At 37.6% G+C, this 14,153-nt stretch overlaps 3 protein-coding genes across 8 annotated transcripts in view; 2 read left to right on the forward strand and 1 right to left on the reverse strand.

The window, feature by feature from the left end:
* mdga2a (MAM domain containing glycosylphosphatidylinositol anchor 2a) overlaps nucleotides 1–14,153 on the reverse strand; it is a 205,908-nt gene that overhangs the window by 148,621 nt on the left and 43,134 nt on the right. The gene's annotated exons all lie outside the window — the stretch shown is intronic.
* On the forward strand, nucleotides 1,551–3,341 carry LOC102797062 (low choriolytic enzyme-like). Of its 3 annotated transcripts, XM_087852575.1 has the most exons (8): nucleotides 1,551–1,622; nucleotides 1,792–1,810; nucleotides 1,925–1,972; nucleotides 2,075–2,224; nucleotides 2,313–2,430; nucleotides 2,726–2,904; nucleotides 2,994–3,075; nucleotides 3,169–3,341. In XM_087852575.1, exons 1-8 carry the CDS (start codon nucleotides 1,551–1,553, stop codon nucleotides 3,302–3,304), a joined length of 804 nt encoding a protein of 267 aa, XP_087708701.1. In that variant the 3' UTR covers nucleotides 3,305–3,341. The 3 variants fall into 3 exon arrangements, with proteins under 3 accessions (XP_087708701.1, XP_087708702.1, XP_087708700.1); XM_087852576.1 differs by lacking the exon at nucleotides 1,792–1,810 and having other exon boundaries at nucleotides 1,927–1,972; XM_087852574.1 differs by lacking the exon at nucleotides 1,792–1,810 and having other exon boundaries at nucleotides 1,551–1,614; nucleotides 1,886–1,972.
* On the forward strand, nucleotides 5,754–11,150 carry LOC148098377 (low choriolytic enzyme-like). Its single transcript, XM_087852742.1, has 9 exons — nucleotides 5,754–5,823; nucleotides 7,702–7,890; nucleotides 8,064–8,082; nucleotides 8,197–8,244; nucleotides 8,368–8,517; nucleotides 8,606–8,723; nucleotides 10,571–10,749; nucleotides 10,839–10,920; nucleotides 11,014–11,150. Exons 2-9 carry the CDS (start codon nucleotides 7,819–7,821, stop codon nucleotides 11,147–11,149), a joined length of 804 nt encoding a protein of 267 aa, XP_087708868.1. The 5' UTR covers nucleotides 5,754–5,823; nucleotides 7,702–7,818; the 3' UTR covers nucleotide 11,150.

The following is a 14,153-nucleotide window of genomic DNA, read 5'->3' on the forward strand; positions in this document are numbered from 1 at the left end:
GTTTTTATTTCAAAATTACACTTGATTGCCTTTACTCAAAATTCATACAATTAATCTAAAAAATAGCGATATTAGAAGATGGTATAACCAAGATTTTTCTTGAAGTGTAAATAGAAGAACCTGAACCAGCAAATAAATACTCATCCATGCATTGTCTTAACTGCTTTCTCAATTGGGGCATGATGGCTGTCACAGGCCAAAAGGTGGAGTATACTCTGGACAGATCACTTCTCACAGGGCTAACACAGAATGACAGACAACCATTCCCACTGATATTCTCAGCCATAGCCTTTTTAAAATCAATTCAACTCAATTCAACTATATTTATATTGCGCTAAATCACAAAAACATTGGCCGCTTTATATTGTAAGGTAAAGACCCAACAAAAATAAAGAGAAAAAAGAGAAAACCCCAACAATCACATGACCCCATATGAGCAAGAGCGCTGGTGAGAGTGCAAACAAAAAAATCCCTTTTACCAGGATTAACATGGATATCTGCCATGACCGTTTGGGACAGGAATCACCAGGTGACATAACATGCATGCCTTTCAACTATGGGAGGAACTCTTAATACCTGGCATTTAGGCACATGTAAGTGAGAACACAAAGAAAGGCCCAGCAAAGCCAACAGATGTAAACACAGGATCTTTTTGCCGGGAGGCTGCAATGCTTAACATTGCACCACTTTGCTGCCTACAAGACAAATATATATGTTTTCATAGAGCTCAACCTCCCACGGCTGATGTTACTAAGCATTCATGTCCAGTATATCTCTCCCTCTGCAGCATAAACAATGCACTTTTCACAGTTCTACATTCCCATTAACAGTAACGAATCTGTCAAAAAAGCGCACATTTTAGTCAAACTGATGTGTAATTACTGTTCTTAAAACTTACGAAAACATTGATCAAAACAGGGGTGTAAGTGTCATAAATTTATTATTAGAAATTATTCTCTGGAATATATTATTGCTGCAAAAGAAGATTGAGATCAAAATGCAATTCAACTTCTGCTGAAGGTGGTGAACAAGTACAAAGTCTTGACATTACCGGACTCACAGACGCTCTACTAATAGCTCTTTTTCTAAACACACATACCCCAGCCTGTTTGCAGCCAGTTATTAATAGTTTAAAAAACTTAAGGCAGCGCCTTCAAAGTGTTTACATTGCATGAATCCACTGTTATATTTGTCATTTTTCAGATAAGGCTTTGGGGCAGGGACAATCCCATAAACCTTGGGCTGTATTTTCCCAAGACAATCTCCTGCTGGTTAAAAAAGCCTTATGCTAAGCAAGTCGACACCAGCCTGTGGTCACTATAATCCCCCCAGAATAAAATTATCAGTGTGGAAACAGTGGGAAATGCTGGACAGGGCAGCTGTGTGTCTAAGGCAAAGCCTTCTGAACCCCTACCATTAATCTCTGTACACAGACACACCTGGACACCTTGCATATAAGCTCACACCTGACTGGGTTTTAGCATCACTTCGTTGGAAGACAAGTGAAGTTCCTGAAGTGACAACTTGATGATCGGCATCTTTGGACCAAAATGGACCTGACAACAACAGTTTCTCTTCTTCTGCTGCTGCTTCTGGGCCTCTGTAATGCTCATCATGACCATGTAATTATTCATTAAAAAGTAGAATTGCTTATTAATACTGCATTTACCACATGATACATCTCCCATAACATTGGTGCCTATCTTTATCTGTAACGTAGCATTCAACACATTAAATACAACAACATTAATTACAATACAAGTGAAATTTGTTTCTATCTTCTGTTCACAGGATTATGCTGGTCAGAATGGTAAGTGAACAAATCTGGGTTCTTTGCAGCTCTGTATAACTAACTGTGTCACATTGTCACTTTTCTCATTGTAACAACAAAGCTGTATGACTTCTGATTTTCTTGCATTCATAGAGATCTCTGGGGAGGACATTACCACAACCATCCTCAGAATGAACAATGGTAAGTATTCAGTCATTATATTACAATGTTGAGTAAAGTAACTTACTTTTTAGAGAAAAACAGCACTATGTTGAAAAGTCATTCTATCATTTATTTCAATAGGATCTACAGATTTTCTGGTGGAAGGAGACATACTTATTCCAAGAACCAGAAATGCTATGAAGTGCACAAATAAGCAATACTCCTGTCGATGGCCAAAGTCTCACACATCTGGGACTGTTGACGTCCCTTACGTTCTAAGTGATAAATATGGTGGGTTTAACTGTGGTGCATGTTACAGCACATTAACATTCATCTAGTGAAACACTTATGTCACTGATTAAGTTATTCACAACTGTAGATAATGTTGAGAAGAAGACCATTTTAGATGCCATGAAGGGCTTTGAAACAGCAACCTGTGTTCGCTTCATTCCACGCACAACAGAGAGCGCGTACCTAAGTATTGAACCAAAATATGGGTAAGTTATTTACTACAGCACTACTTGAAACAAAATACACTGCATGGAAATCACTGAAAATGACTGCATATGCAGTGTAAAGTGAAAAAAACAAACAGTAAATAATTTATTTTCTTAAGTATGTTCATTTAAATAATTTGTGTAAAGGAGATTTTGTAAAGTTGGGAACAGTTTCATTTAACTATCAGGTCAGATTTGGTCAAACTTTCACTCGATACATGTTAAACATCAGACTAATGTCAACTGTCTTCCTCTGACGATCATCTCTGGCTTCTTATACTGTTTACATTTTTAGCTGTTTCTCTTTGCTGGGTCGTATTGGAGACAAGCAGGTGGTGTCACTGCAGAGGTTTGGCTGCGTCCAGCATGGTATCATCCAGCATGAGTTGCTGCATGCACTTGGTTTCTACCATGAACACACTCGAAGCGACCGCGACCAGTACATCAGAGTCAACTGGCCAAACATCATAAAAGGTAAAAATCTCAAAGCCTCAATGATGACTAATTGAAATAAGACTGTTCTGTTGCTTGGTCTTTTTAATTTATTTGTCTTTTTTCCACAGATTATTTCAACAATTTTGAAAAGATGGACACCGATAATCTCAACACTAGATATGATTACTCCTCTGTCATGCACTATGGAAGGTAAGCCTGAACAAAAACACAATCTTAAGTGTAATTGTGTTGCACAGAAACAAATTCTGTTTAATCGCCTCTTGCAATTCTTCCTAATTATAGGACTGCCTTCGGAATTACTCCACAGTCAGAAACATTAACTCCCATCCCCAATCCCAACGTTCCCATCGGCCAGAATGTTGGCATGTCTGACATCGACATTCTCAGGGTCAACATACTTTACCAGTGCAAGAAGTAAACGGGAAGAAAATATTAAAAGCATTATAATAAAGCATTGTGACATCTCCAGTTGTTTCTGAGTTTTGTGTTGTGATTGACATTCACATAATAAGAAAGACTATTCCATATCACATATTGTTAAACTTGGTTGAATTTATTTTATTTTGCTAGTTTGACTTCTTATGGAAAATGAATAAAGCTAAATGTGATGCTGGAAAAGTCTTAAAGCTTAAGTTTTCTAAAGGTTATTCTCAGCCAAGTGCAGATGTGTGAAGTAAAAGATCAAATTGGATTACCTGTGTACCCACGTAGATCCCCTGAAGTGGACAGGCATTGATATCCAGGTGGCACATATACACAGAAAAGTACTTATATGTGTTCAAAATGCTTCATGCAAACATTGGAAAATATACAAATACATTGAATTTGAAGTACACATAAAACAGATGCCAGAGTTTGCAGCACCATTTCTCTCTAACACACACACAGTGCAATTTTTCCCCACTGATAATAAATGTCACATTATTGTGATGTACAGCACAGGACCACATCAGTGTTGGACTTGGATATGTCATCACTGCTGTTTGGTGTTCAGGAACAAGGTGCCAGAAGTTCTGTTTTTCTCCACTTCTTCCATTTACTACTACACCTCCCAGAAATGATGAAGTCAAAGTGAAATAAAAAAAAAGACTTATTATTTAGAGCTGGACTGTTGCCTTTGTCAATAAACTGGAAGAAAAACATGTTTAAATTCCTCCGGTCTAAATTGGAGTTCAGAATCTGTTTTTGGAATAATGTAAAACCAAAATCAAGAGAAAGCTTTTCTTACACTGGAGAAGCGAAATCAAAAGAATTGATTCATTTTTTCTTGACTGGCAATTGATTGCTCAGTCAAATAAGAGTTTCACTTCTATTCTGATGCTGTATATTGTACCAAAACCTGTGTAAAAACCTTCTCCAGTTAATATGTAATGTGGCTTCTTTAATTACATCAGACGTTTGTTTTCTGTACAGCTGCTTTTCATTCTTTTTATTTTCCTCAAAATTTAGAAAACACTGACTTGTCTCTAGTTAAGATGAAGCTGTCCTGTGCTGTTTATAAATCAAACCTATTCAACCTGTTAACTAGAGCTGGGCGATATGAGATTTTTTCATATCACGATATGTTTTTTTCATTTCAGGCGATAACGATATATATCACGATATAAGCCAAATAACTATATTTGTAAGATTTAAATGTGCCGTTGCTCACAAGTAAAATGTGAAATAATCAGCAGCTTGTTTTGATTTAAATATTTATTTCCCATAATAAGTTCAACAGGGTAGATGTACTTAAGAAACATGAGACTTTTTCAGATAAATAAAGGCAAATATTGCAAACAAAGTGTTTAAGTTTCAAAATAGAACAAACAAAACAGGCTACTAAATTGTCAATTCCACTTAGAAACAAAATATTAATTCTAAAAATAAATCCTAGTTTGTTTGACAGAAGAACAGACAGAATTGACTAACTTTTGTCAATGTCAAATAAACTGAGAACTAAAAGGAAATTCTCAATCTCTCCTTGTTGTATAGCTTAGCTTTTCAAACAGTTTTAACAGTTACTTTAGTCTGACAAAAGCCGGATGACGAATTAACGCTTCCAGTCAAAGATTGAGCATGCACCGGTTTACTGTATTTCCAGACTTGCTTTCGGCACAATTTACAGTGCGCGCTACTCTGTTTTTTGTCAGACTTGAAATAGCCGAAATACCTTCACACTACGGAACTTCTATGGCCCTTCCGTTCGACAATCTCTCCGGCATTGGAACCATCATGTGTTTTCTCTTCGGTAACCTTCGGTCACGCTCTCGGTTGATTTTTCTGTAGTCGGCGCACTCATTTCCTCCATTACCCGGGCGGCACGACGGCTGGCTGCTTTGGCACTTGTGCTGTACGTAACAAGTCACGTGACGTGCCGCTGCGGCTGTGATTGGTTCGGCTCTGTACTACTTAATTTGGATTGGCTGTTCTTTTTTTTCTTTTTTTTAAGAGGACAAGAGCGGTGAGGCCTATCGCAATAGTTTAATTTTTCTATCGAGAAAAAGTTATTTTGCAATACATATCGTTATCGTTCTATCGCCCAGCTCTACTGTTAACTATCTATTACTATAGAATTAACAGATTAATGAAAAATATGCTTGGTTTATTCAAATGCTTGATGATAACCAATGTGTTGGTTTGGAAACTAACTTGAATTTTCACTTTTGCTATTTTGGTCATCAGCTTCTTTTTTTCTGTTTTGTTTTGTTTAATCATCTAAGAAACCGCCATTTACCGGAAAGTAACCAAAAAATAAAATGCAAGAATTTCCCAGATTATATGTCTCAGACTTCTTGGATGGGATGTACAATAAACCATGCACCAATACCTTTGTTACCTTTTGATATCAAAATTATGAAATTATATTCATTTTTATTTTTACTGTAGCTCCTATAATAGTGCCTGGAAATGCTGTTGATGAACAAAAAGAAGAAAACATTCATTTACCCAAGTTGAGTAAGTTGAATAAGCCATGTTCAAATATTGTCTCATGTTTTTTTAACAAGTTTGTTTTCCTGATAACTGCAAGGTTTAAGCTAGTGATTCAGATTCAGCTGATGTGATGTCTAGCACTTACTAGCATACAGCTACAACTGCCTGTGTTAGCTTCTCCCTATCAAATTGCAAACTTTAATAGAGCTTAAATGGGTGAGTTATGAAATGTTTGTTGCAGCTGAAGGCATTAGACATAAGGACCTGTGGTTCTGCTTTTGCTGGCATAACACTGGATATTTTGATGTATGATTCTATGGGAACTGATTTCTATTAGAGGCCTAACACACAGTGTAAGACAACCGGTCACACTGATATTCACACCCACATCCTGTTTAAAATTACCAAGTGGCCTCACATGCACACCTTTGGACTGTGGGAGGAAGTCTTCATACCTGGCATTTAGGCACAGGGATAATGTTTAAAGTTCACACAGAGAGGCCCCAGCCAGCCAACAGATTCAAACACAGGATCTTCTTGCTGTGAGACTACAGTTCTTACCACTGCACCACTGTGCTGCCCACAAAACAAATAAATATGTTTTCAGAGAGCTCAACTAACCACAGCGGATGTTACTCAGTATTCATCTACAGTAGAGGTGTCAAATATAAGGCACTGGACCAATAGTCAGCCCTCTGCCTTTGGGAAATGTGAAGAAGGACATAAACTTTGGGATGTATTTTCCTAAATTTTACAGCTTGTCCTAATGATAAAGACCCCCCTTCTTATGGAGCAAAGTAATGAAGTAAAGTTCCAAAAAGGTCCTGTATTTTTCACAGAAGACAAAATAAATGTCTGGGTTTGTTTTTTTTGTTTTTTTTGCTTGTTTTGATTTGTTTTTTTGACCAAAAAAATACATAAATTAAATAGGACCTTTTCTGGGAATGAACAAAAACATTCTGCTTTATGACGAAAGGACAATCTGGCCAATGAGCTTCCAGGACTTTTTTTTGTAATTTTACACTTTTGATTCTTACGATTTTAGCCCAAAGACTCTGAAAACAGATTTCGTTCATTAACAACAGCAGCATTTGCTTATCATTACGAAAAAAAATGAAACTGCTTTTTGTTATATTAAAGTATCTTGAGGTTTAAATACATTCTTTACACCGACAGAAAGATGAATTTCACTTGTCCCAATGTGAAATGAGTTTAACATCCCTAAGCTGCAGTACATCTCCCCCTCTACACACAAAAACAGCACACCTTTCACTGCACCATATTTCTATTAACATTATAATAGTGGTTCTATTTTCATGTTAATCTGTCAAAAGCTGCACATTTTAGTTGAACTGATCTCTAAATACTGTTTTTAAAACTTACTAAAATATTTATTTAAAACAGCGGTGCAACTATCATAAAAATTATTCTCTGGAAGATATTTTTGCTGCAAAAGAAGATAGAGATCAAAACCCATTTCAGCTTCTGTTGAAGGTGGTGAACAAGTACACAATCCTGACATCCCTTGACTCACAGACGCTCTTCAATTGTCTATGTAGTTCGACTTCTACACACACATACCCCAGCCTGTTTGCAATCAGGTTATTAATGGTTTAAAAAAATACTACTTAAAGGCAACGCCTGCAAACTCTTTACATTGCATGATTCCACTGTTATGTTTGTCATTTTTAAGATAAGGCTTTGGGGCAGGGTCACATCTCCCAAGACAATCTCCTGCTAGTTAAAAAAGCCTTATGCTAAGCAAGTCGACACCAGCCTGTGGTCACTATAATCCCCCCAGAATAAAATTATCAGTGTGGAAACAGTGGGAAATGCTGGACAGGGCAGCTGTGTGTCTAAGGCAAAGCCTTCTGAACCCCTACCATTAATCTCTGTACACAGACACACCTGGACACCTTGCATATAAGTTCATCCCTGACTGGGTTTTAGCATCACTTCGTTGGAAGACAAGTGAAGTTCCTGAAGTGACAACTTGAAAGTCGACATCTTTGGACCAAAATGGACCTGACAACAACAGTTTCTCTTCTTCTGCTGCTGCTTCTGGGCCTCTGTAATGCTCATCATGACCATGTAAGTAAATATTCAATAAAAAGTAAAATTGCTTGCTAATACTGCATTTACCACATGATGCATCTCCCATAACATTGGCGCCTATCTTTATCTGTAACGTAGCATTCAACACATTAAATACAACAACATTAATTACAATACAAGTGAAATTTGTTTCTATCTTCTGTTCACAGGATTATGCTGGTCAGAATGGTAAATGAACAAATCTGGGTTCTTTGCAGCTCTGTATAACTAACTGTGTCACATTGTCACTTTTCTCATTGTAACAACAAAGCTGTATGACTTCTGATTTTCTTGCATTCATAGAGATCTCTGGGGAGGACATTACCACAACCATCCTCAGAATGAACAATGGTAAGTATTCAGTCATTATATTACAAGAGGGGGGTGGGGGGGGGGGGGGGGTGGGCAATACCTTGTGTCATTATCAGTGTCAAATGATAGAATGAAAAGTCATTCTATCATTTATTTCAATAGGATCTACAGATTTTCTGGTGGAAGGAGACATACTCATTCCAAGAACCAGAAATGCTTTGAAGTGCAAAAATGAGCAATTCTCCTGTCGATGGCCAAAGTCTCACACATCTGGGACTGTTGACGTCCCTTACGTTCTAAGTGATAAATACGGTGGGTTTAACTGTGGTGCATGTTGCAGCACATTAACATTCATCTAGTGAAACACTTATGTCACTGATTAAGTTATTCACAACTGTAGATAATGGTGAGAAGAAGACCATTTTAGAGGCCATGAAGGGCTTTGAAACAGCAACCTGTGTTCGCTTCATTCCACGGACGTCAGAGACCGTGTACCTAAGTATTGAACCACAATATGGGTAAGTTATTTACTACAACACTACTTGAAACAAAATACACTGCATGGAAATCACTGAAAATGACTGCATATGCAGTGAAAAGTGAAAAAATAAACAGTAAATCATTTATTTTCTTAAGTATGTTCATTTAAATAATTTGTGTAAAGGAGATGTTGTAAAGTTGGGAACAGTTTCATTACCAGATGAGAGTTCTCATACAGTCCCACACTTTGGCTTGTTAAGCAATAAAACTATCTGGTTGAGGTTAGCAATCACTGTGGTTTCAGCTAAATATAAATAGATACACTGTGTCTAAATTTAGGATACATTACTGTTCTTACATCAGACTTGAAACTTTACATAAATAATCCCTTCATTTTTACAACTACTGCATAATGCATATTGGTAGAAGAAACAAATATTGTTTGTGAACATTTATGGCAATTCTAAACATAACTTTGTAGTATTAGCTATTTGCCAATATGTTGTATCAGCATTTGTAACAAAAGTAAGGAAGAGGCAGGAAAAACACAAAGAAAACAATGTTAACCTCTAGGGATGGGTACCGGTATCCATGATGGCACCGGTTCTGTCATAAACGGTAGTAACCAGACCGAAAAGCAGCGCACATTTCGGTGCTTTATTTCGGTGCTTTTTTTTCCTGAGCTGTGATACACTTTAGATTCTAGCCAATCATTTTACGTTTCCGAGGATAGTAGGTGGGTCCAGGTACGTACGTTCTTTTAGAGCAGAGCTACAGATTAAAAATGCCCAAGGCGAAGCGGTCAAAATTTGGCTGTGCTTCACAGCAAAAGATGCAAACTCAGCAGCCTGCAACAAGTGCTTTAAGGTGATACTGTGCAAAGGAGGTAACACCTCAAATCTGATGAAACACCTGGCGACGCATAGCGTTTTTTTTTTAAAGCCGAGAAATGCGCCGTATTTGATAGCTTGCTGCAAGACCTCACACCGAGCACATCTACTGTGGGTGTGGTGCCTGTTATCGGACCCGGAGTTAGCAACATCCCCCAAAAACCTGAAGAGGAGCGTCCTGGCCCCTAGCCCTGCCAGTGTAGCAGAAATGATGAGGATGATGATGGCAGCAGCAGCCGTTCTTCTCTGTGTGAGTAGCTTAATGTTGTTCGTGTGTAATTTACGTTGAGTAGGCTAACCACGTTATTACATTAATGCATGTAAGGTGAACTAGCAAACACCATCATAGCTACACGCGGCTGTCTTCTTGTTTGATGGCAGATACTCCCTTCACCCTGGCCAAAAAGCTAAAATGACCAAAGAAAAAGTGGAAAACAGTTAAACATGAGAGGTTTTTGGACAAAGTTATTTTTTTTCCCATTGTTTAAGCTGCTTCCAGCCAAGAGTGATACCATATATGCCCCATAGCTGCAGAAAAGGCTAACATTGTTATCTTTTTACAAAAAAACAGTTGAACATGAGAGGTTTTTGGACAAAGTTTGTGTTTTTTCCATTGTTCAAGCACCGTTTAAGCACCGGCACCGTTTCAAAAGTACCGGTTTGGCACCGGTATCGGATAAAACCTAAACGATACCCATCCCTATTAACCACGTTAGTATTGATGTTGCGACAGGTGTTTGGAACGCCACAAACCAGCCGATCCGTGCAGAGTCAGGCACAGCGTAAAAGAGTAATACACAACTTGGTGTAACACTAAAAACAATTTTAAACTGTATTGCCATATTTGTCAAAAAGTGGAAAGTTACTTTTTCAATTCAAATGTTTTTTCCCTTAGTTGTTCAAACTTTCACTCGATACATGTTAAACATCAGACTAATGTCAACTGTCTTCCTCTGACGATCATCTCTGGCTTCTTATACTGTTTACATTTTTAGCTGTTCCTCTTTGCTGGGTCGTATTGGAGACAAGCAGGTGGTGTCACTGCAGAGGTTTGGCTGCATCCAGCATGGTATCATCCAGCATGAGTTGCTGCATGCACTTGGTTTCTACCATGAACACACTCGAAGCGACCGCGACCAGTACATCAGAGTCAACTGGCCAAACATCATAAAAGGTAAAAATCTCAAAGCCTCAATGATGACTAATTGAAATAAGACTGTTCTGTTGCTTGGTCTTTTTAATTTATTTGTCTTTTTTCCACAGATTATTTCAACAATTTTGACCAGATGGACACCAATAATCTCAACACTAGATATGATTACTCCTCTGTCATGCACTATGGAAGGTAAGCCTGAACAAAAACACAATCTTAAGTGTAATTGTGTTGCACAGAAACAAATTCTGTTTAATCGCCTCTTGCAATTCTTCCTAATTATAGGACTGCCTTCGGAATTACTCCACAGTCAGAAACATTAACTCCCATCCCCAATCCCAACGTTCCCATCGGCCAGAATGTTGGCATGTCTGACATCGACATTCTCAGGGTCAACATACTTTACCAGTGCAAGAAGTAAACGGGAAGAAAATATTAAAAGCATTATAATAAAGCATTGTGACATCTCCAGTTGTTTCTGAGTTGTGTGTTGTGATTGACATTCACATAATAAGAAAGGCTATTCCATATGAATTCAACCATATTTTTAAACGTTCCTGTCTTCATTCATTTTCATTTATTTCTTTTTGGTAGTTTTACCTTTTATGTAAGATAAATCAATAAATCCTCAGACAAATTTTTTCATCATATATGAACTATGCCTGGAAAGAAAGGTCCTTACCATGCATAATTCTCCATTACAAGTGGTATCATAACCTAAATTAGCAATATTCAGCCACCACATGTCATCCAGACATACTGTATAAACAATATAAATGCAAACTGGTAGAGCAGGGGTGTCAAACTCAAATACACAGTGGGCCAAAATTCAAAACTGGAACAAAGTCGTGGGCTAACATTAATATTTATTGAAATATATTTATTCCTCCAGATATAAGAATGAATCTTTTCTTATGGACTCAAACACGTTTTGCTGAAAAACTGAATATGGAACAAGCAAAGCTTAATACTAAACAATATATATATTAGCTGTATAATACCAGTAGACCAGCTCTAATAGTAATTTGGTATGGCTTCGTGGGCCAAATGCAATTAGACTCCGGGCCAAATTTGGCCCGCGGGCCAGAGTTTGACACCTATGGATTAGAGCATCTCAGGACACAATGAATGAACTATTAATTCTGAAAGCTAGTAGATAATCAGAACATATCTTTCTAAAGAAGAAGTCATACTGACTTGTTCTACCAGTGCCTTCTACGGCATCTGCTATAAGATATTAACAGTGTACTCCCACTAACACAGGTGTAACTCATAAATATACATTTTTTGATTCTGTTCTGTTCAGTGTGTCACAGTTAACCCAGTGTGAGCATGCATAATATCACAGCCCCAGGCCACAAATGAAAAAAGAAAAAATAATGAACCTGGCCCACTTAGCAATGACAGCCAAAACGAACATATACTTCACAATAGGGCTGTACAATAATAACATTTTAATCTCAATCATACATTTCACTTATGAAACGCAATGCAAAAGCAGTCCCACACCACCTGATGATGATGTTCCTTACCATCGCTAACAGCAATCTGACGAATGCACAAAGGCCAAGAAACACAGTCAAGTGTTTGATAACGTCAGTCCTCCAGCATCAACTCAGACGTCGATAAAACTAAGCCTGCACAGCACCTCAGCATATCAGACCAGCTCACAGAGATGGACCAAAATCACCATTTGGCCAAAGATAAATTTCCATTAAAAATGTTGAGTAATGAAGGCTTCAGGAAAAAAAACAGGAAAAAACCCTATGCTATCCCCTTGTGATATTTTTTCAAAGTAAAATTACCTGCGTTATATGCAAAATATAGCACAGAAGGGAACCAGAGAGGGATCTCCCAGCTGTTGAGTACCTTGCTATGAACTTTTATTATTCATTATAACCATTTTGGCCATAATCATGCATGAGGCCACAGACTGACGCGCCATTATTTTCCACAGACTCTGTTTCAGTGTGTGGAGGTAGCAGTGTCCAAACTGAACAGTACTGTTCACAAGCTGCTCATTTGCAAATAAGTTAATTGCTTAGTGTGTGACAAATAAATGACGGAGTGATAAAAACAGCTCACTGTCCAACATTGGAGGTCAGATAAACATGCAGATCATCTCTATATTGGGTCCGTGGGTCCACGACCAATTCTATGAAACATCCAGACTAGGTCCACAATTTGGACATCCAACCACGACCCAACTTGGACATCAATATGATGTTCAACATTTTCACTTTTGACTGGGTAATTTTTTGGGACGTCATGGCATGACAGGTGCAGGGAATTTACATGATTAATAAGTGTAATTTCTTTTATTTACAAATATTAAGATTGTTTTTTTCAACATGATACATATGAATATGGATTTTTTATAAACAAACACAATTTAATATGTGTTATGCAGATTATCCACCAAATCTCCAGAGTAAAAAAAAGCAAGAGGAAAGCAAGGGTGACTAGAATTTCAAAATAAGAGCATGTGGACTCCAGTAGAATATTCTCAGGAGAGAATCTCAGCTCAATATGTTGTCATTTTTCTCAGGTTGATGAAAAGTAAAAAAAATAAAATAAAATAATGACTGCTAAAAGTAGTCAACAACATAATAATATTTGGGGAGTCCTCCAAAGTATATTTATCGCTAATCATCTTGAGTAGTACACCAGTAATAAAAGACTGCAGGTCAAATTATCTTGAATGCATCAACAAAGACAACTTTGTAAATGAAAATAAATATTTACATTCATTTACAAATAACTTTGTATGTGCAATAAAATTCTGTTAACAAAATAACTTTATTTTTTTCCCTGAGTGTATCTTCCCATATTTTTAGTGCCGTTTACTCAGGAAATAAAGTAGGGAAACAGTGGGAAAAAATAAAGAAATGAATTTAATTAGATACAAAAAAGACTGAGGGGTAAATATGTGGCAATATCTTCATAATTGAGTTCATTTCCATTTTGGTTCATAGTAATTAAGTTTGGGATTTGCACATTTGCGAAGACCTTGTTTTATCTGAGTGAATCAGTACTGCAGTACACGCAGCAAGCCAAAATTCACAAGCTGACTCTCTGTGGAAAGGCACAGATGTGGTAGTACACAAGATAAACCCCTCTCCTTCTACTCCCTAACCCTGCAGAGAATTTTTTTTTCCACTTGGCCACATCCCACGCTTTTGGATGTGTTTTGTTCACCCTTTGAAATTTTATGCAGTGTTATTCTTCTGTGCTCACCCCAGTGAAAGAGAGCAGCGTTGGGCGAGAAACGCATATCAGGGGAGTTTTGGAGTGAGATAAAGAAGGAGAATGCCTGGGAGAGAGAACAGATTCCTGTTAAGCAAATTCTTCTCCTCCCATGATGTATGAATGCGCTAACAATCACAAGAGCGCTGCATGTATTTCTCCAGCGTCCTGGCTTAAAT

The sequence above is a fragment of the Neolamprologus brichardi genome, chromosome 15 (assembly GCF_056152115.1).
Source record: "Neolamprologus brichardi isolate AB-2024 chromosome 15, ASM5615211v1, whole genome shotgun sequence".
Classification (NCBI taxonomy): domain Eukaryota; kingdom Metazoa; phylum Chordata; class Actinopteri; order Cichliformes; family Cichlidae; genus Neolamprologus; species Neolamprologus brichardi.